This window comes from Manacus candei, unplaced genomic scaffold (genome assembly GCF_025592945.1).
Source record: "Manacus candei isolate 608988 ecotype Guabito, Panama unplaced genomic scaffold, ASM2559294v1 h1tg000044l, whole genome shotgun sequence".
Taxonomy (NCBI): Eukaryota; Metazoa; Chordata; class Aves; order Passeriformes; family Pipridae; genus Manacus; species Manacus candei.
This window is the reverse complement of record NW_026138092.1, coordinates 2,203,465-2,224,659: the sequence shown is the minus strand read 5'-3', so window position 1 is coordinate 2,224,659 and position 21,195 is coordinate 2,203,465. Positions and strand designations below refer to the sequence as shown.

General features: G+C 41.0%; 1 protein-coding gene and 1 long non-coding RNA gene across 2 annotated transcripts in view; one reads left to right on the top strand and one right to left on the bottom strand.

Annotated features, from left to right (window-relative positions):
- LOC127474798 (uncharacterized) overlaps positions 1-21,195 on the top strand; it is a 652,309-nt gene that overhangs the window by 108,644 nt on the left and 522,470 nt on the right. The gene's annotated exons all lie outside the window — the stretch shown is intronic.
- LOC127474766 (vitellogenin-1-like) overlaps positions 1-21,195 on the bottom strand; it is a 43,285-nt gene that overhangs the window by 8,672 nt on the left and 13,418 nt on the right. The window contains exons 12-28 of the mRNA XM_051795991.1: positions 19,429-19,646; positions 19,246-19,343; positions 14,708-14,832; positions 14,520-14,621; positions 14,314-14,433; positions 13,856-14,045; positions 13,674-13,767; positions 13,376-13,561; positions 8,158-8,302; positions 6,388-6,607; positions 5,372-5,541; positions 4,327-4,756; positions 3,878-4,173; positions 3,737-3,793; positions 2,656-2,889; positions 1,452-1,658; positions 294-436 (exon numbers count right to left, since the gene is read on the bottom strand). Coding sequence (XP_051651951.1) covers positions 294-436; positions 1,452-1,658; positions 2,656-2,889; positions 3,737-3,793; positions 3,878-4,173; positions 4,327-4,756; positions 5,372-5,541; positions 6,388-6,607; positions 8,158-8,302; positions 13,376-13,561; positions 13,674-13,767; positions 13,856-14,045; positions 14,314-14,433; positions 14,520-14,621; positions 14,708-14,832; positions 19,246-19,343; positions 19,429-19,646 — 3,035 coding nt within the window. The remainder of the gene's footprint in view (positions 1-293; positions 437-1,451; positions 1,659-2,655; positions 2,890-3,736; positions 3,794-3,877; positions 4,174-4,326; positions 4,757-5,371; positions 5,542-6,387; positions 6,608-8,157; positions 8,303-13,375; positions 13,562-13,673; positions 13,768-13,855; positions 14,046-14,313; positions 14,434-14,519; positions 14,622-14,707; positions 14,833-19,245; positions 19,344-19,428; positions 19,647-21,195) is intronic.

The window sequence follows — 21,195 nt, the reverse complement described above, 5'->3', positions numbered from 1 at the left end:
AACATTTCCAAACAAAAATGCATTTTGAACTGAAATATCAAATAATTTAATATGGAAAGTCAAATCAACCATGCTAAACTTTTAAATATTTGGGGGTTATCTTTTAATATGAAACACGTGGAGAAAGTAGAACACCTTCTGTGCCACTGAACTGGTGGTTTCCATCACTGCCCACCCAAACCCGTTTGCGTAGAAAAATTTCATTCAATTCCTTCAGCGTTTTTCAAAAGCCAATTGGGGTAAAAAAAAAAAAAAAGGGAAAATAACAACTTAGGAAAGAGTGAATTACATACACCATGGTTGTCTTTTTTATCCAGGATGGAAGCTTTCCCCATTGCACCTTCAGCTGTGCTGCTGGTTTCCTTGCCAGCCGCCCTGTGGTTGCGACGGCTGCTATCCTGTAGTCTTGGCACTCCGTGCCCCATCTCAGTCTGGCCTTTAAAAACAGGGAAACAAGTCACCCAAAATTCAGAAAGGAAGGACAAAACTAACCTTGACCGTTTCAAAAGGCAAGATTTTCTTTCACAAAATTTTGCATCGATCCTTACATTTCCAATGTTTCTTTCAGCTCTAAACGGGCTCATGGAGAAATTTTGACTACCTCTGGCAAAATCTGGGGCACAGTAGGAAAAAGGTTTGCTGGTCTGTGCAGAGCTAAATATACATGTTTCCTGTCTCAAAGCAGCCACTGAAACATCCTGAGATTTCCTTAGACTTTGTGAGTTCATAATCAATATGTATTTTTTTCTAAAAGATGACTGCATTATAATTTCTATTAGCCTTCCCCAGGACCTTCTGATATGAACCCACCCCACTTTTTTCAGTACTGGATATCATGCTGAATTTTTCAATTGCAGCTGCCGAAAGCAGAGGTTTGTAAATTGTTATGCAAAGAGCTCTTGCTTTAAAAGGTGTATGGGAAGCATGGCACAGGGAGACTGAAAAAAAAGGAAGACCTGTTTTATGATGCTCTCTCAGGCATCAGCCCATTAACCAACTTTGCTTGTTCCGTCTTTTCATATAAATCCTAAGAAATACAACGTTGCAAATGCATTTGGGTTATGAGTCTTCTGAAATGAATTATGTATAGAAAAGCAAGTAGATTCCCAGAGAAGAAAACTCATAATAGAGCAGATAATAAATAGATAGTAATGAAGTAGTCAATTTTTCAAACATTTTTTGTGCTTCTACTGGTCATACTTTGATATCTCTTGAAAATCAATATTTTTTTTTGCCAGATTTTGAAGTGTCTGAGTCTATTGCTATTATTATTAATTTTTTAGTCGAAAAGAATGGCGAAAGATAGGAACGTTTTCTGAGACTTCACTAACGTTGTGAAACATTTCAAAATAAGTACGCCTTTCCTGCTTAATTCTCCTGATCAGCAGTTCTCTTGTGCTTACTCTGGGCTTTGTAGATGCCTCTCTGGGCGAGGCTGCCTGTGTGCTTACCTGGGCTTTCAGAGGCAGTATCACAGCATCAGCACACGCTTTCCAATTGGTTTCAGCCAGCTGAACCACAACTAGTTGCACATCAACTTTGGCAGCATCAGAACGAACATATGCTGTAGCTTGATAACCTTGATTTCTGTTGTCACTCCTTACTGCCTGTGCCACAATGGTAATGCCAGGTGGAATCACGTCTCCCAGGAAGTTGCGCTGAAAAACAACCCCCAACCATCTGTGCTTAAGTATTTCTGTGTGTTTACTGGAGAACCTACGGTCCAGTTTATGTGTGCTGATAGCAGGAAGCCCCCCTTGTCCTTCATCACTTTAGTTTGCAGCATGTATTTCTATATCCCCAACAGGCAAGGATAAATTTTGTGGGAAACTTGATTATTCATAAATTTTCAAAGGCGTGATTGTTTTGATGAGGGATCCAAGACTCTTCCAAATTATCTTTATGCATATAATAAGATTTTGTTCATTATTGTAATATTTCGAATAGCTGCCTACAACACATCCCAAAGATGTTGAGAGCATTATACACATTCACAACTTATTGCACTATACTACAGTTTCTTCAAGCCACTCAAATATTTTCAAATCCTTCCCAGTAGCAGAACTCCCCTAGACATTGCCTGCATTTGCAGAGATATTTGTTCTATTATTATGTAGATACCTTTATGTAGTACAATTATAGAATACTAAGTGCATAATAAAGATGATCTGTGCTTAATGGGTCTTCACATTTACCAGTCAGTAATGCCCATGGAAAGTCTGATTTTAGTTATACAATGCATGAACTCATGACCTCCGGTCTACATCTAAAAAATAATTAGGCAGAGTTATTTATTTCCTCCTCATTTTTACCTGAATGCAGCTGATTTTGCATTCTGGGCTTTCATAGGGAAAATAAAATTCTCTCCCCTTTAACTTACAACTCCCTTCCCTTCAACTTTTATAATTTCCAAATCCACGCTTCCCCATACTGCAAACGCCCTCAGAAATGAAGCGTCATAAACCAAAGAAACCAGGAAACAAAAGCCTGAACGCAAGAGAATTTGGAAAAAAAATATTTTTTGGGGGGGGGGAAGAATATCTCAGTGGACTTTGATTTTCAGTTTATAGACTTGACTTTTAGTGTCCCAGCCCTGAGCTGGTCAGTGCCACCCCATCTCCAGCTGCTGCTCAGCAGCCGCACACGTGGTCGTACCTCCCGCCCCAGGCTGGAGCTGTGGCTGTGCTGGTGGCTGCTGACTCTTCTGCTTCTCCTTGAGCTGTGGGCAGAATTTTCTCCATGGTGGTGGCTGCTGCTGCTGCTGCTGCTGCTGCTCAGATGACTGCTCCTGCTCCTGCTGCTGCTGCTACTGCTGCTGCTGTTTCTGTGGGTGCTTCCCGACTCAGAGGAAGATGATGATGAGCTGCTTGATCCCTTATGGTCTGGATGCTGTGAAATAAAAATAGGTTAAAAATCTGTGATATGGCCTCTAGTTTTATAGTGTAAGTATCAAAACCAGAGATCTCAGATTCCCTTTATAGGTAACAGACATATCTAGAGCGTTATTTTTATTATCATACACAGACATGAAGTACGTTGGGTAGGAATGTGCCTTGGATCCACCTGGGCCTCTCTGCTGAAAGGAAGGCTGCATAGACAGTGCTTGCAAATGGCAATGTCACACTGTTCAGGTCTAATGCTAGGGAAAATGAAAAGTGACATTTAATAAGTGGTCAAATGTATCCATATGCAGAAAAAAAAAAGATATTACAATTTAATGAAAAACACTGTAAATCATCTTCCTCTTTCACAAGCAGGATACATAATAACTGTACAGGTAACATCTACAAAACCACTACATTATCACCCTTCTAATATATACTAAAAATACCTTTGTGTCATAATGCATACTGAATCTGGTTTCTGAAAAAATCCACATACCTAATGATTTTGCCCATGATTGCCTAAAAACTGTGAACCTAACTATTCCCATAGGAAGATCCTGCTGGTTTATAATTCCCCCATGGTCTTTGTTAATCCAGCTTTGGCTACATTATACATCATCTACTGCAAAGGTGTCTTAACCCAAATTTGAGGACTGCAAGTGCTGCAATAACAAAAGGATGTAGTATAACAGCATTTTTGTAATAAATCTGCTGATTTTGGCCATTGTCAGTATTGTTATTGGACAGTATGGAATGGTCAAGTGAAATGGCCCAAACAAAGCCCTTCAGTAAAGTGCTTGATCATATCAACTGTGGCTACCATAGCAATGTGCAGTGAATTAAGGACCTACCCAATGGATGTGAGCAGACCTGAAGCGGAGACGGTATACTTTTGGAAGGTGCAATTCCTGCAAAATTCCAAAAGAAGTTATTACCTGTACAGCTCAGTCAAGATCACCTCCTAGCAGAAGTCAAAGTATTAGAAATTTTACCCGTTCTGTAGACATGTCATAACTGCTGAGACTGTTAATTTGGGACTGGACACGTTCCCTCTCAGCTCGTTTGTCAGATGTGCCGTGACCACGGGAAGCACCGGAGCTTTCGCTGCTGCTGCTGCTGCCGATGCCACTGCTGCTGCTTCTGCTGCTACTCCCTGGCTTGGGCTTCTGCTCACGGACACTTCCCTCTCCTTCAGCAGCGCTGGCACGTGCAAATGGTGTGCTCTTGGACTGCTTCTTAGCCTTATGCTTTATACCAGATGCTTTGCTACTGCTGCTGCTGCTGCTGCCTCTGGTGCTGCCTTTGCTGCTGCTACTACTGCTTCTGCTGCTACGGCCCTTGCTGCTGCTACTACTGCTGCTGTCCTTGCTGCTGCTACTACTGCTGCTGTCCTTGCTGCTGCTACTGCTACTACTGCTACTACTTTTGCTACTGCTACTACTGCTCTTGCTATTACTACTGCTCTTGCTACTACTACTGTTTTTGCTACTGCTACTACTACTGCTCTTGCTACTACTACTACTACTGTTTTTGCTGCTACTACTACTGCTTTTGCTACTACTGCTGCTGCTACTGCTTTTGCTGCTACTACTACTGCTTTTGCTGCTACTACTATCACTACTACTGCCACTGCTGCTGCTACTACTGCTGCTGCTACTGCTACCACTGCTGCTGCTGCTACTGCTGCTGTCCCCAAATGGGTAGAATTTCTTTTCTTTGGTTTTGGACTGCCTTGTTTTCAGATTCATCTGGGTGCCTCCCTGTGGTGCTCTCCCGTCAGAGTCGCTGCTGGAGGGGCTGCTCGTTGTGCTCTCCGCGCTCCCGCTGGTGCTGCTGGCACTGGACGATGAGCTTCTGTCTTTTCTTGTCCCCTGGTCAGTGGTAGCATTGGCAAAACAAAATTACTTTGCTGTGTTCTTGCAAAACACCGTGAGTCAAATCAGATGCAGAGATTTCTGAATCTCTGCTTAGAAGACAATGTGTACTCCTGGTAGCATCTCTGCAGCACGTCACAACAATTCAAAGGCAAATTCATAATAATGTGTTAAAACCACATGTAGGCAGAACAATACCCAAAACACTCTTCTGATAACCAACATGTGCAGGAGTTGTTGGCCACACAATTACATGTAACTGTCCTACTATCTCGTGGCAGGTTGTGAGGGTGGGTGTCAGACTCTTTTGGTGCAGTTGCAGTAGCAGGAAAGAGCAGACTACCCCTCGGGCACACAACAGCTATTTTATGTCTTACAAGAGGTTTTCAGAAAAGCCTACAAAACCAACCTGCTCTTTCTAATGTTCTTCACCTGCAGAAGAGATGAGTGCAAACAAAAGACCTGCAGAAAGACTAGTGTACCCAAAAGCCTGTCTTTATATTTTTCAATTTCTGAATATTGTCTAAACAAAGGAAGATATTTAGTAAAAGAAATATAAATAACTAAACTTTGTGTAGTGTCTCCCACAAATTTAGAATTTTACAGCAGTACCTGGTCATCGGTGTCACCAAGGATTTTTTTCAATCTTTTAATTGCTTCTTTTCTGGAAGATGCTTGTGCCTCTGGATCTTCAAATTTTACCAGACGTACCATTTTTGTAGGAGCTTGGTCTCCTGCTTGAATTGTGACTTGTATTTTTTCAATAGGTGCCTCTGTGTAAACTGAAATTACATGACAATTAGTATTACTGTTAGTATTAGGAACCAAATGAGAGAATAACCCAATTTTCCCATAATTTAGTTAGCCTTTTTTTGTCTTAAATATGAATGCCTAATGATTATTACCGGTATTCAGTAATTTTGTTAAAAATTTTCTCTAACAGCTAAAGCACATACTGGCAGCAAAATTTTAAAATATTCTTATGATACTGGATTCTTTTCAAGTCAATAAACAGAGTAATCAACAGATTTAAGTCAAATGAATTGGGTTGCTTAACAAGATAACACTATGGGTTAGGGAATTAGGCATCAGAGAGGAGTTGAGGCTCAATTCTTGAATCATAAAGAATGGTCCAATGGCTAGGCCATTCGTTTGATACTTAGGAGACCTAGATTCAGTGGCCTGCTGTGCTTTTATTTCTTATGATTGTGGATTAAGACATTAAGGACTAGATCCTGGCAGAGTTAATCCATAATTCCCTTTAAGAGTCTGGGTTTTTAGAATGTAGCTACAGGACACTGCATCAGATCTGTTGCCCATGTCCAATTGCTTCGTGCTTGCATCCCAAATCCAATGATTCAGGATGCATCAGACACACTCTGCAGGCACAGATCAGCCCTGCTTGAGGCTGGCCATGCTGAGTGGCACTGCTGGGAGAGCCGGGAAATCGCTGCTCGGGCGATCAGGAGAACTGGATTCCTGCTGCCAGCAGAGCCCGCTGCCAACACTGGCAGACCTGCTACTTCTAATGGTAGTTTTAGTGGTACTAAGGAGGAAAAAACCATGTATGTGTGTATACACACACCCACTCACCCACTGTTTTCTGTTCTGTGCGCAGTCGTACTTACCTGGCTTGAGGCTCATTCTCAGGGCATGCTCTCCAACGAGGTAATAAAGAGGCACGTTTTTGATAAATGCTGCATGCACACTTTTCCTCTCAAGGCACATTTGAACCCCAAATGTACTTGCATTGGAACACATGGACTGAACAAACGGATTTTTTCGGGAAGAAGAGCGTCCGAAAGAGAAGGGATTTCCTGATGAAACATCCTCTGCAGACTGTCTGTCCTATTAGGTAGCACACAAGTCAAGTTAAACTGGGCAACAGTAAGAGGAATACTTGCATGTTATGCATCCTGTTTTGGTAATAGTTACATGTACTGTGCATGAGGAATGAAGCAGTTTATTCAAGACAGCAAGGTCGTGACATGGGACAACTTGGTTTTAAATTGGAGAAGATTATCATCTCAATCGGTTGATTAGACCATCTCCTGTAAAAAGAGCTTCAGGTTGTAGGAATGGAAAATTATATTACAAATTAATTCTAAATATTTAATTTTGTTTTCCTGGTGTATTAGTGTTAACAGGTTCTTGATAAAACCGAGTGAGCTCTAGGCTGACTGGAGTTTTTTCCTTTGATTTCTGATTGGGTGAGACAAGAATTTTCAACTATGTCCACGAAAATTCTGTCAGTTGAGGTCTGACATAATACTATATCAATTAGATGGTCAAAACATATCATATATTAGATATTTCCACTAAAAACTATGTAATTTACATGTACTAAGCAATGCTTGCTGAAGAACAAGTTAAAATTAATTAAAATTGGAATCAAATCCATGAAATGAAAGCTATGACTTCCTGAAGCAATGAAACAAATACGCAAAGACACATAATCATAAGCTTTGACTTCTCATGTAATTCAAGTTGGCAATTAATTTTTTTACTCAGTTTATCATGTCTCACAAGATTCCAAACTTGCATGAACCCCACCAAAAAAATGAAATTTCTAATGATGCTGGGAAATGCTCTGGTTAGTGCCATTGTTCAGTTGCTGTTCATTTAAGAATGAGCTCAGCGGAACGCTGAGTTTTCAGGAAGGGCAGCACAGAGGCACAAAGCACAAGAATGTAGCTTGTTCCAGGATATTGGAAACTACTCTCGCTGATGGCACGTTTGTCTATTGACTTCTCCATGGGAAAGTGCTGTACTTGTCCTCTGTTCATCTCTTATTTTATCTGAAAACCCTTCAGAGTCGCACGACATCAATGAAACCAGAACAGGACAGTGCATTCCTCGCCTCTGTCAGTCTTCCATGGAATGAATTGTCACAGCAATGCCATCACAGTGCTGCCTATCTCAGAAAGCCTGTACTGGCTTTTATGGAAACAAGGCTCAGGAAGTCATCAGACTTGACACACAAGCTTCCATCCCTCCTCGAATCAGGATGCTTGTAAAGCATTAAATTTATCTCTACAGGTTGAGTAGTGGAGCATCTTGAGGAACATTTGTGACTACCCCAGGAATGTGATGTTTGCATAATGGTTGCAAAGTATTTTAAAGATTGTGGGCCTATCCTGTAGATGGCAGTGTAAAATTAATTACCAAAGGAAGTGCTTTTGCTTTAGAAAAAGTGTTGCAAGCCTGATGTATTACACTCCAGATTTTAAAATAATGTTACTACAGGGCTATTTGTGTTATTAGATTGAACCTGACTTAGTTTGAGTGAAGCAGCACTGCTTCACGGAGATGAATTGTGCCTTTTCCTATGGAGAAAAGAAATGGTCCCCTACTGATTAAAAGCCAAAAAAAGAATAGTCAGACACTACATCATTTACCCTGATGTTATCGGTCTCGCCTGACGCAGAGTCTGAATCGAAGGACATCTTCATTATGTCAGGCACTGCTTCAGGTAGAAGAACTGGAGTCATCTTACTAGCAGCCAAATCCCCAATATTTCGTGTGACAGCAAATGTCTTAGACCTGCAGAATAAACATTAGAGGAAACCTGTATTGATAAAGCACTGCTGAGGAAAAGGCCTGAATAATGCCTTGTAGCACGTACTCAGCAGCAAGTATCATACCTTGCAAATTGCTTTACAGATATTTACAGCATCCTTCCTGTTAGTTGTGTTTTCAAGGACTGCTAAGAGTAAATAAAGACACAGACCAATCTCAGGAGCAGATAGCTCAGTCAGGCTTTTAGAATCACTAGTCCAGGTTAAAAGCATTGCAGCTGGTCAGATCTCCATAGCCTGACTCCTGGAACAACAGTGCACCTACTTAGGAGCCTGGTTGTGGATTACTACTTTTTTGAGTCTCCTGTTTTGATCTGGACTTCTAAATTTTTAAACTAATTTTCTTTGACTTCACTACACTAGGCTTAGTTCTAATTTCTTTTGACATTATATTAGGGAAAATACTTCCATAACTTCAAAAAACAACCTGGGGACTGGTGGCTACTAAATACTGTTTCCTGTGCAATTTTTATTAAAGTAGAATTGAAGAAAGGAGCCTGAAATCATCAAAGTGTCTCCATCTGGATTTAAATTCACTGGTACTCAGATCTTGGCCATGGTTTGGCAAGACATCACAGAGAGATGTGTAGGAAGGTTAAGAGCTTATTCATGTAAATGTGTTCAGTACTTTGTTTCCAGCGTTGTGAACTCTAAGTATCTTAGCCAGGATCCAGGAGAAGTGATATAAGGTGCAGAACGAGGCTGAGGTTCCCATGGCTGAATATCCTGACCCCCTGGCTCCATAGCCCACTTCTTTACGGACTTTGTAACAGCGCCGTGATAATTATGAGTTTTGTTTTCAGTCAGAGAAACATCTGGAATGCTGAACACTTTTGAGAGAGCTATTAGCACTGGGCTAACTCTACCTTATTAGCCATTTATCAGCACTAACATCCGGCTCAAAAGTCCCCACGTGCTGTTTGTCAAGGATGGAGCTGGTCTGTTTGCCCTTGGGCTTTTGTGGTCTGCCCATGGAGGAGGCTGCTGTGACAGTGAATGGAAAGATGGTCTCAGAATGGTCTCTATTTTAATACGGTCCACACTGTACTAGCCTGAGCAATTCCAATCTAACCCATTTGAAAGATGAATTTGTATTCATTTGATAGCCCTCTCTTCCTCTTGAAGGCTCCTACCGTGCTGTGTGCAGTGTAAAGCACACAATTGCTCTTCATGTGGAACACCTCAATAAAACGTGTGTCACCTGTGGGCTTTGTTTTCTTTTCCATTTCTCTCCTTTTTTAGATAAGGACATGACAGCAACGCTCCACGCTGGGTGATAGGAGAACCTTGAAGAATGGAATCTGAAATAAAATATTCTCCCTAACAAGCTGAGGGGATAAAAGAAAATACAAATCAACTTGCATTTCAGATGGCTCATCTGGGTAAAGAGACAAAAAGGGGACACGGTTTTATTTTAATCCCATTCAATAATTCAAATGACCACTGAACTGCAGGCTGGATCTCCAAGCAGAAAGCCCTGGGGTTTCTTTTCCAATTTTTTTTTTTTTTTTTAGTATTTTTATGCCAATAGTCTACTCCTGCCACCTAATGAAAGCGAAGGATCGATTCCTCCCTGTTGAGCACAGAGAGCCGACAAATGTAGCTGCATCACAGGTGACACATGTCAATGTCTGCAGAATCACACGGCACGGTAAAAATAGGCTACAAGAGCCAGCTCCGGTGCTTTAACAAGAAAAAACAGTCACAAAGAAGGCCTAAAGCTATGGTATGAAAGAATCTGTTCTCTCTGATCCCACACAAGGGAGAAAAAATAAAAAGGAGATTTTCCAATATGTATTAGCGCATTTTTTGGATGAGAGAAGAAGCTGTGCTGTAATATAAGCCAAACTCGCTGCAGGGGTAAGGGACAAGCAATTCAGCTATGTTGGGCCCACTGATGTTTCAGAGAGTGTGGCCTTGCATACATCCCTAACACGGGGACAGAAAAACTTAATGTCTGCTTAAAACAAAAAAACCCCAATCAACAAACCAAAAATTTTCTCAGGTTTTAAAGCTCAGCGTGACATCACATCTGAATAAATGAGAAGCGGGAGGCAATCACCCAGCCAGGCCTTTATCTCTCTTTCTGCTGTGGTGAAACAAAAATTTCTGCCTTTCCTACGCATCTTCCTCCTGACCTTGGTACAAAAGTGATACAAAAACAGAGAGTTGGAGCTGTTTCCCTCTCCTGTCCCCAAACACACGGCGCTGCCTCGCGAGCTCACAGCGCGCTCTGGCTCCTCTGCATTTTCTGCTACTCATGGTGTGGCACGTTGGGCAAAGTGTTGTGATTTCCTAATTCATCTTATAAAAAAGATGCCCGTGTGAAGGAATTTCTGCTTATCCTACAGTTAAAACAAGCAAAAAAGCCATATGATGCAAGCTCTATTCAAGATTGTGTACATACTTCAGTAGCCTGTTATTATGAATATGTGATATATTAGCAAAGTGCATTTTCTGGCAGCTCTCCATATTTATACTTTAATCACAGGGCTCTAATTTCCCCTGAAATTTATTTGATTTTTACTTTTTCTTGTAAATTTTGTTTAAAAGTATGTTGAAGTAGCCATCTGTAGTATACTAAACAATTATGTTAAAAGAGCCTTAAAAATAACCATTATTTTTAATTAAATTTAACTTTGATAAGATTGAATTGAAACACATGTTATATATTCGCCCCATAGCATGATTAATTATTTTGCTCTGATTTCTGCTATAGAGAGAGTCGAGTCCGTAATGTGCTGATTTGTCTTGGGAATGCAATCTCTCTATGACCAAAGTTTTCATTACTTTTTTTTACTTAGAGTCTGTGATTGCTTGCCTGAATTTCTCTTAGGCTCCTGAAAATTTATATAAATCCCACTGCTGTGACACCTGTATGGTGTGTAGGATATAAATGAAGTTAATGCTATTGAAGACTGTTTTTTTCCTGTGTCTGGATGTGAGATGGAGGGGAAAATACTCTCACATCCTGCCTAGCTTTAATGACATGGTACTGTAGAAGGTAACCTGCTGACCATTGAGACAGTGCCCAACACTGCAATATTTGGAACAGAGCTCACAAACAAATGAAAGATCAATAGTTTTCTAGAACTATTTCTTTAGATGGGGGACTGAAAGCTAACAAAGGAAGGTGTCACAATATCCCTAAAATATTGACTTCAGTTGGTTCTTTACTCTTTAATGATTTAATGGATCTATGTAAAAGGAAGAGAAAGACTATATTGAACTAAAATTTTTGACTCATTCTATGTAGACTATATCTCTCTCTATATATCCTTTTTCTCTCTACCATGCTGCTTGTTTCTCTTCACACCTTTAAGATTTTACTTTGCTTGGTCTTTGACACCCTCAGTGATGTGGTTCAGTGTTATATTCTCTAGTTATTGCTTCACCTTTACTTGCACTCACTGCTGTTTCATTGCTCTGTGTGGTTTGTACTGACCATTTGTTTTGTAACAATGAACAGGAATGCTTTTTGGAGAGGAATCGATGGTGCTAAAAGTTAGCTAGTGAGTATTAGGTTTCTCATATACTTGGCATTATAGAGCTATTTCCAGGTGACTACTTCACTTTATAAATAGCAATGCTGCAGGGTCTGGAGCAGGGCTTGGGCTGGAACTCATGGGCTCCTCTGCTGCAATCCCATGTTTCTGATACTGACTTGCTTTCTGCTTTCTGGCAAGGCATTTAACCCTACTTTGTGCCTTCTTTGATTTCCCCTTAAGTCAAAGGAGGAAAATATTTTTTGTTTTGCTTTGCAGGGGGGTTTCTGCTAATATTTGTAGCTCTGCTTGAGGCTCTAAACTCTGTATTGGTGTTCAATATTCTCATTTCAGTTCAGCATCCTTACTGAGTTCATTAATATCCTCCTCACCCTCTTTAACAGTGAGGGTTAGTAAGAGTGGGTGCCTGCTTCCCTGATGACCTTGGGAGCAGACTGTCCTGGCCTCCTCAAGAAACTGAACCAAACAAAACCTGCAGCTAACTCTTGTTGCATGAAATGCTGAGACCCTCCCTGCTTTGCCCAGAGAGCCTTATTACAGTCACACCTGATGGAGTGCAGGACTTGTCTTAGGGAGGAAGATGTGATGTCAAATACCCGTCGAATGGTCTGTGACTGTTGGAGGGCAAGGGAGAACAATGATCAGCCCAAGTGGTGGCTAAACTGAGGAGACCTGTAGAGCGTCTCTGGGCCAGCAGCCACGGATGCTAATTGCAGATGCTAATTGCAGCTGGATCAAGCCACTGAGCTCTTTTGTTATGGCTGCATTCCTAGAGCAGAAACTTGTTAACATTTCAATGGATTGTATAATAGCCGACTTCTCTTGTCAGTGATGCTTTTTCCTTTGTGATGACTTTTCAGCTTGTCTGTCTCAGTTGTTTTTCATGTATGTGTGTGAAGGTTTTCTAAGTTTGGTCTACTGCTTTGATTCCTTGGACATACTCTTTCTGTTTCCTCTCTCTCTTTGTGCTTGTATTTCCATCTGTTTTCATTTGTTTGGGCATCTGGCTACAACAGTTTTCCAGAGTGTATTGTAATTGCATGCACTGATAATAAATCAAGTAGACCTAACAGGTAAGAAAACCAAATGGCAGCCACAGGAAAACAAGGTAAAAACACAAGAAACATCAAATCCTCTATGCTTCAAGGCATAAAATGCAAATATAGATGGGTTATCTGTTCTAACTGATAGGATTCAGCTGGCTTATATCTTACCTACTGTCCCCAGTTCAAACATTTGTAACGAGATAGAAATTTTATGTCATTTAAGTTTCAAGTAGCTTATGGATCTCAACAATTGAGATACAGTTGTAAGGAGGATTTCCAGGTGAAGACCACAGGCAGCAACACGTATTTGCAAGCAAAGCTTTGGGGCATGCCACTTCATTTAAAATAACCATAAACCACACCAATCATCACATAGCATCAGTTATCCAAGTTGTAAGTCAAACCCAAGATCCCCAAGCAAATATTCTGGTTTATTTCGAAGACTGTGCTTTGCTACATAGAAAGGTGCCAAGTGCCGTGTCTTACCTTACGCTAATTATGTCAGTCTCATCTTTACATGGTGGAATTTCAATTTTGATGTATTTTTCCTTCATATTGACAGTGGCAACGACATTCACAGGTACATGAGCATCCACTTTGGCACGTGCTTCCAGCCCTGCCTGGATCGTGCGTGTGTTGATTCCCATCACAAAGGTCATCTCCTTGGCCATGCTGAAAAGGTAGAGTGAGGGTATAATTATGTTCAGGCAGCAAGCAGCTGGTGCATTTTTATGGCCTCTGTCACTCGAAAATATTATTCTTTTACTTTATACTAAATATTTACCTTAGACTCATTTTGGATCTCAGCCTGATGTTGGCATTTAGCAACTCAGTCAGTCTGAAATCAGACTTTGGAGAAGGTGTAATCTGCGCTTGAACTATTACAGAGAAAGCAAAGAAAGTGTTAAAAATGCCCTCCAATCCTGGCAAGCACGTTTGGATTGCTCAAGTAATGAGATATATTACCATTTCCTGCTGCTTTTGTGATGGAAGAGTAATAGAAGCTGGTCTCAGTTGGGAACCCCGTGCAGGTGGGCACGATGCGACGGATCTCAGAGGACAGGAGAGCCTTGGTCCACTGCCTCCCTACACCACTCTGAAGGCTACTGATTATTCTCCTTAGTGAAGGGGTTTTTTCATCAGATCCGTACCATGCCTGAAATTACAGAGTTCAACACACCTGAATAAGCAGAACTTGAATATCATGATCTGTGTCATTAACTGTGCCTCAGGGGAAATTCTGCCAGCAATGATTGTAACTAATCCTGATCAGAGCTTGACCTTAATTACCTTGATTAATATTGAAGACAAAAAAAAAATCCACCAACCTTGAATTAAAAAGTTAGAAAAAGGGAGAGAATGTGTGAGAGAAGCAGAATTTTAGAGCTTTTGATTCTTGGCTGGTGGTATTTTCAAAACAATACCTGCAGTGCATTTTGGATGGCGTTTTTATCAAGTCCACCAAAGAACAACTCCTGGCCAAACATCTTCAAGTAACCTGATGCAAAAGGTTTGTCACTGGAGAATGCCTTCCAGTCAGAGAGCTGCACAAGAAGATGAAAAAAGTCTAATTCTTCATAACATTTGAGGAAGTGATATCTCAGAGATCCTCTTTCCCCCCAGAATTTACCGTTTTCAGGATTTTCTTGAAGTCGTAGTCATTCTCCCAGTCCCTGTCAGGAGAGTAACCTTTAGCAAACATTTCCTGCAGTCCTTCAACTGTTATTCCCACCTGTGGGAAGAAGTGGAGTGTAAATGTCAATTGGATGGTGGTTGTAAGAAGGGATTAGAAGGTGAACTGTGGGCAGACCAAATTACCTCCAAGGGATCAGCCACTCTTCCAAGGAAATGTGTCCGCAGCTGGGACATTACCATCGTTGGAATTGAGCTGCCTGCATTATTCAATACCAAATATTTAGCTGCCAGCCCACTCATAAGGAACTCTGAAGAGAAACAGAGAGTAAGACACAGCACAGTTAGTTTTTAAGTCACAGTGTGCAGATTGTATGTATTTACTAATTTTGTAATTCAACCACTACAGCATGATATGAGCAAGGTCAGAAAACCCAGCTATAAAACTGATGTAATAAAACAGTTATAAACAGAATATTTTGCATTTTTTCAGCTAATAATGGGCAAAGTTATAAGCCTCCTGATCACTGCATGGTGGTTATGCTTTTTTTCCCAGTTGTTTCTGTATCCTAGAATCACAGAATGGGAGCTCAGTGTTGAAAGGGAACTCAAGGATTCCAACCCTCCTGCTGTGGGCAGGGACACCTTCCACTAGACCAGTTTGCTCAAAGCCCCATCCAACCTGGCCTTGGACACTTCCAGGGATGAGACATCCACAGCTTCTCTGGGCAACCTGTTCCAGTGTCTTGTCACCCTCACAGTAAAGAATTTCTTCCTAATATCTGATATAAACCTATTCTCTGTCAGTTTGAAGCCATTCCCCTTTGTCCTATCACTCCCCTTTACACCCTTGTGTAAAGTCCCTCTCCAGCTCTCTTGTAGTCTCCCTTCAGGTACCGAAAGGCCACAATGAGGTTGCCCCAAAGCCTTCTCTTCTCCAGGCTGAACAATCCCAATTCTCTGAGCCTTCCCTCATAGGAGAGGAGCTCCATCCACCTCATCATCTTGGTGGTCCTCCTTTGTACTCACTCCAGCAGGTTGATGTTGTTCCTCTGCTGGAAACCCCAGAGCTGGATGCAACACTCAAGGTGGGGTCTCACAAGAGCAGAGTAGAGGAGCAGAATCACCTCCCTTGACCTGCTGGCCACGCTGTTTTGATGCAGTCCAAGCTACAATTGGTTTTCTGGGCTGCAAGCACAGGTTGCCAGCTCATGTCCAGGCTCTCATCAACCAGCACCCCCCAGTCCTTCCTGGCAGAGCTGCTCTTGATCTGTTTGTCCCTCAGACTGTGTTGATACAAGGGGTTGCCCCAACCCAGGTGCAGCACCTGGAATTTGGTCTTGTTGAACCCCAGGGGATTCCTATGGGCCCAACTTGTCCGAGTGTGGAAAATCCACCTGCTCCTATCCTTTCCATCCAGTCAGATTCTGTAGTGTCAGCTTATGAAATGCTTTTATGAGACATCATTTAGGGCACCCTGACAAAGGGGATCAGAAATGAAAACAGATTTGCCATCCTTTGTTAATAGTTTAGGGAAAGTGATACAGATGTCCTGTAAGGACAGATGGTGAGCTATAGATTTGTCTCTCAAATGACTCAGAGGCAATTTAATACATCTAGTTCCAAATGCTGTAATCCTTACATGGAATGCAACAATTGTTAAGTTATAGTTAACTACTGAGTGAACTTTGAGCAAACATAATTTGTTTCTATTTATTTCCTCTATTTAGATTTATCATCTACTATGTTTTTAGAGACAGCTAATCAGTGCAGAACACAGTCATATATTCTTCATGACAGTTATACCCTGTCCTGTTTTATGAGTTAAAGTAATCCTGAGGCTTTTTCAAGTTTCCCTAAGTTTCAAAAGGAGTAAGGCTGACAGGATGCATAGGCATCCTTGTTGTGCTTCCTTTCTTCCAACCCTCTTCTCTCTTCTCTTTCTACACCACTTGGAGGACAGGCAATTATGTATGAACTAGAATTTTACTACCCTGCCTTCACTGTTTTGCTGTATGAAGCTTCTATGCTATTTAAAGTGCTGGACACTATTTACCTACAACGTGTGAGGTTCAGTAACAGCTCCTGCAGTCAAAACACAGTTTTTATGTCACCCCACTGTGGTCAGAAAAATAAGAGGAGAACCTTCAGCAGATAGTAAGGAGACAAAAGCTCACATTTGAATGCTGATCCTCTAGAGAATGAAAAGCAAAGTGATGCCATACTGGGACATTACTGATGAGTTGACATGAGACTTGGAAATATGAAGGCTAATTTTTCTCTGAATGAGCTTAGCCAGAGCAATCCTAGGTGTTACATAGACTGGACATTAGAAATAAGGCACAGTATTTTACTGAATTTGTTAAAGCTCTTTTTCATGTTCTAACCCATGAAAACTATTAGTTAAAAACTCTGCAGTACTTCCCAATACTTAATAAGAAGTGTTGCTTATAAATGATTGAATGATTATATAGAATTCATTAACTTGAAGAGAGCAGGAATATTTTCCATTCCTCAGGCTTTACATAGTGCTAATGCTCTAAGAAAATATTTGCCACTTTACTGTGACAGTGTGATGACACCTGCATAGATCTAACTGAATGCCTTGCCCCAAAGATGAGGGAAAGAAAAATTAGTGATCAGAGAAAGGAATCTTTGGTACCTATTAACATTAGTACACATATTAATTATATGAATCTGAGAGTCAGGTTCTCTCAGTCCTCACATTGAGCAGAACCTGTGTCACCCCTATGATTTCAGTAGCAGTGTGTGGAGCATGAAGCACCATCTGTGGTGGCCATGTGTGACAGATTCCAGATTAGAGATAGATTCAGCTGACACTATTGCCTGTCGTTAAAAATTCAGCATCGAGCACCACAAAGATCTGCGGTGCTGAGGGCAGAGTTTTGTTTTTATCAAGGAAACAGGTAGTGCATTAGAGCTGTCACTATGGTAACTCCTCCAGGATGGACTCACTGAGACACAGTGCACCTGTGCCTGGTGGTGACAAATCAAATCAGAAAGCTGGAGGATGGATCCTCTTCCCATGCCGGTGTAGGAAGAGATTGACTTAATTTAGCTGAGTTATCCAACTCTCAGACTAGCATGTGTGAGAAAAGGAGCTTGCTCTTTGTTCTTCAAGGATGAGAGGCTTAGATTGTAACCAAATTTCTGACAGTGTTCTTTACCGGGAAGTAACAGCAATTCCCTGATGTGCTGCATTTCCAGGCTACAGCCAGAATAAAAGATTCCATTTCACATAGCCCCTTGCCAGCATCCCTCATGCATACTGCACCCTTCTTTCTCACTGTGTGAAAATTCAAATAGCTTAACTTTAAAAGCAAAGATAGGAAGGCAAAACGAGTGCCTGAAACAGGAAACACATCTGCAAATTAATAGAAAAATGTATCTATCCCTAAATGCATTTTAAATAGTAAAAAATTCACATTCATTCACATGTATTAGTGACTGTATTTCTTTGGGCACTCTCTGTCTCCATCACTGAGGATGGGGATGGATATACTATACACAGCAAGCAGTGTATGGTATATTACTGTGATTGTTGCTGTATGTATTACATTTATTTCTGCTATGGAGCAGATTAAATGGTCATGTAAAACCCACAAAACTGGGACAGGACACTAATAAGATCTACAAAAGTCCTTCAAACCACATCCTTGCCGCAAAAAAGAAGGCAGAAGTACTCATGCACTCAGACAGTGGATTTCAGATATTTCAGAGTCTGACACTGATTACTTTCAAAAAAATGTTATCATGTACTAGTGAATAACAAAAGTGCTAAAACCATCCAACTCCTGATAGATAAAAAGCATGTATAAGGAGGCTGTGTTTGGAGATATAATCTCCCTACTCTGCCGGCTACATATGCCCAATCATGAGGTTGCCACGGCCATTTACATAGGGCAGTTGCTTAAAAAACCTACTGAGAAAAATAACATATATGGAAAATAACAACAGCTACACTTTGGCCCATCAGGACCTGTCTTCTAATCTGGTCGTCCCTGCTTTGACTGCATTTTTATGTGCTACTCCCTTTGATGTGACTGGTCAGTCTCCAGATCCTGTGCATGGATCTGCTCATTCCAGCAAAGAATCCTGGTAGCAAGATGCAAGAAAGATCTTTAGATGAAAAGCCTGAGGTAGCTGCTCCTGGGTGCAATGAATTGTCACATGTAAGTGTTTTCAGAGTTTTCTGTTTTGCTGGGCACAACTGTTGGGGTGAAGAATACTTAGCATCACATTTGAATTCAGCAGGAGTTGTAGGTGTTCAACACCAGTGGAAATTAATCCACTTCAGCAGTAATTTAGGTCCCTTCTGTTTGTTTGGTGCTGAACAATGGTATGAAATTGTTAAGCACCACTGAGACTACAGCATTTGCTACAGGAGCATGTGCCTCCCAGACTAATGAAAACAGAGGGTTAGAGCCCCACAAGCCCCGTGGTAATTTCATGCTGGCAGTGTACAATGCAAACCACACAGGGACCTAAATACTCTCCAAATGGAGAGCCTGACACTCTTATTTTGTTGTTGTTGTTGGTTTTTTTTTTTTTTTTTTTTTTTCCCCCACTAAACATAGGAGAATACAGAGGAACAATGTGCAGCTAACAGCTGGCTAGGAAAATTGGGTTCTCATGCTGTACAATTTTTTTTTTTTCACACATTCCCCTGTATACATTTCTCTACAAAACCTTCTGAATCTTACCTTTAAAGATACTGAAGCGGAAAACCTTGCTGAACTGATATCCAGACCTGTCAAATTTGGGACTTAAGGCTCTGATGGCCATTCTGCAAGCAGAAGCCCTGGAAAAGTTGGGTGAGCACGTTAACACATCGATTAGTTTGCAATAAGTTTTTCTGCCAGGAAAGGGATGCAGATTTTCCTTACATCACTTGGAGATCTGGGGATGTGCTTCTGCCCAGGGCCCTCAAGTGTGAGTAGATGAAACTTGCCACTTGCATGCTGGGTTCCTTCAGCACAGCATCAGCTAATGTCATCACTATTGGGAGACCTGGCTTGGTTTCAAGCAGAACCACCACAGCCAGCATTCGGACCCGAGGGTGAATTTTGTGATTCAGGAAAAGCTCAAGGGTAATAGCCTGGACCTGAAAAAAATAGGTATATTCAATTTCACTGTGTGTTTGAATGTTCTGCTAATAACCATTCAACAGCAGTGAATGATCTGTTCACCACTGGCACAGTAAAAAATTTATATTGTTTAATAATTATGGCAACACTGTTCCTGGTTTCACAGTCCAAGGGTTGGAAGGGGCATTATGGTAATCTAGTCTGACTTCCTAGACAATCAAAGCCAAGGAACTTCACTGGGTAATTTCTGCATCAGGTCTATCATCCCTTTTTTGAACTATCCCACCCTATGTAAAGGAGATTTCAGTAACCTATTACACACCTGAGAAGTGATTTCAGTGATCACTTATCTCTACTCACAAAGCTATGACTTACTTTGAATAATTTGATCTTAATCTGGGTCCTTTCTGCTAAATAACAGAATAGAAATGAAACAAATAAACCCAAATTTATTACCAGAAATCTCTATGCTGTGTAGGCAGCTTAAACCAAAATTTTATGCAACAGATGTAATTTCCACAGTAGTACCTGTGACCAACGTGTTTGACCTCAGCAATATTCAGCACCAAGACTAATTTTGTACTGGAACCTTTGCAGTTTCCATGAGTGGCACCAAAGCCATAAATTTGAAATGGCTGTGGGTGGTGTGCCACTGTTCTGGCAACCCCTCTGCACAGCCCCGTCCTGCCTGGGAAAGTGCACATCTATGCACTGGAGGGAAAAGTGATCCAGGAAACTTAAAATTTGGAAAGACCCTGACTGGCTTTATTAATTTGAATATGTTGAATATCAAAGACCAACATAAAAGAGGTGACAACATAAAAGAGGCAGTAGCCTCTTCCTAAATGCAGCTGCCTTTTCAAATTAAACAATAAAAAAGACAGGACATGAATTAAGTCTGTTTAATGCAAATATAGGTGAGTATCTAGCTGCAAACCAGGCATTAAACTGTTTTTTGAACAATGAAAAAAGTGGTCACAATCATTAACTCACTCCAGATCATATTTCTCCAAAGAAAATGCATAGAAAATGGAACTAAAGAGTGGTCTGGGTCACATGTGGAAAGCCAGGCCAAAGAGCAATCAGAGACACAGTGTTGTTTTCAAGCAAAATTGGTTTTTTTTTCTTCCCCAACAAATACCCTAACTCCTACCCTTGCTATTCTCTCCTCCCCCCCCTGCTTTTCCCCATCCAGCTCCTGCACTCCAGTAAATTGTTTCTTTATTCTTTTCCTTAAAAGCATACCCTGGCACACTATTGTCCATGAATCAATACGTGCACTCAAACTGGGAGTCACATGCAAAAAAAGGAGTATAATGGAAAAACTGATACAGATTAGTAGGTGAATCGTTAATGAAAGCTTTTATTTTACTTCTTATATTAAGAATTGATGTATATAAAACAAAAAATTCCGACATCAGGGGAAAAAAAAGATCTTGAAAACCTTGAAAAGGTTTCCTTTTATAGGCAAATTGCTTTAAGGTGAAAATGATTGTAAAGTGATATCTGTGGTGGAGCAGAGCATGCTGGTGTAGCCATTGTATGTGAGATTATCTCAGTCAGGGA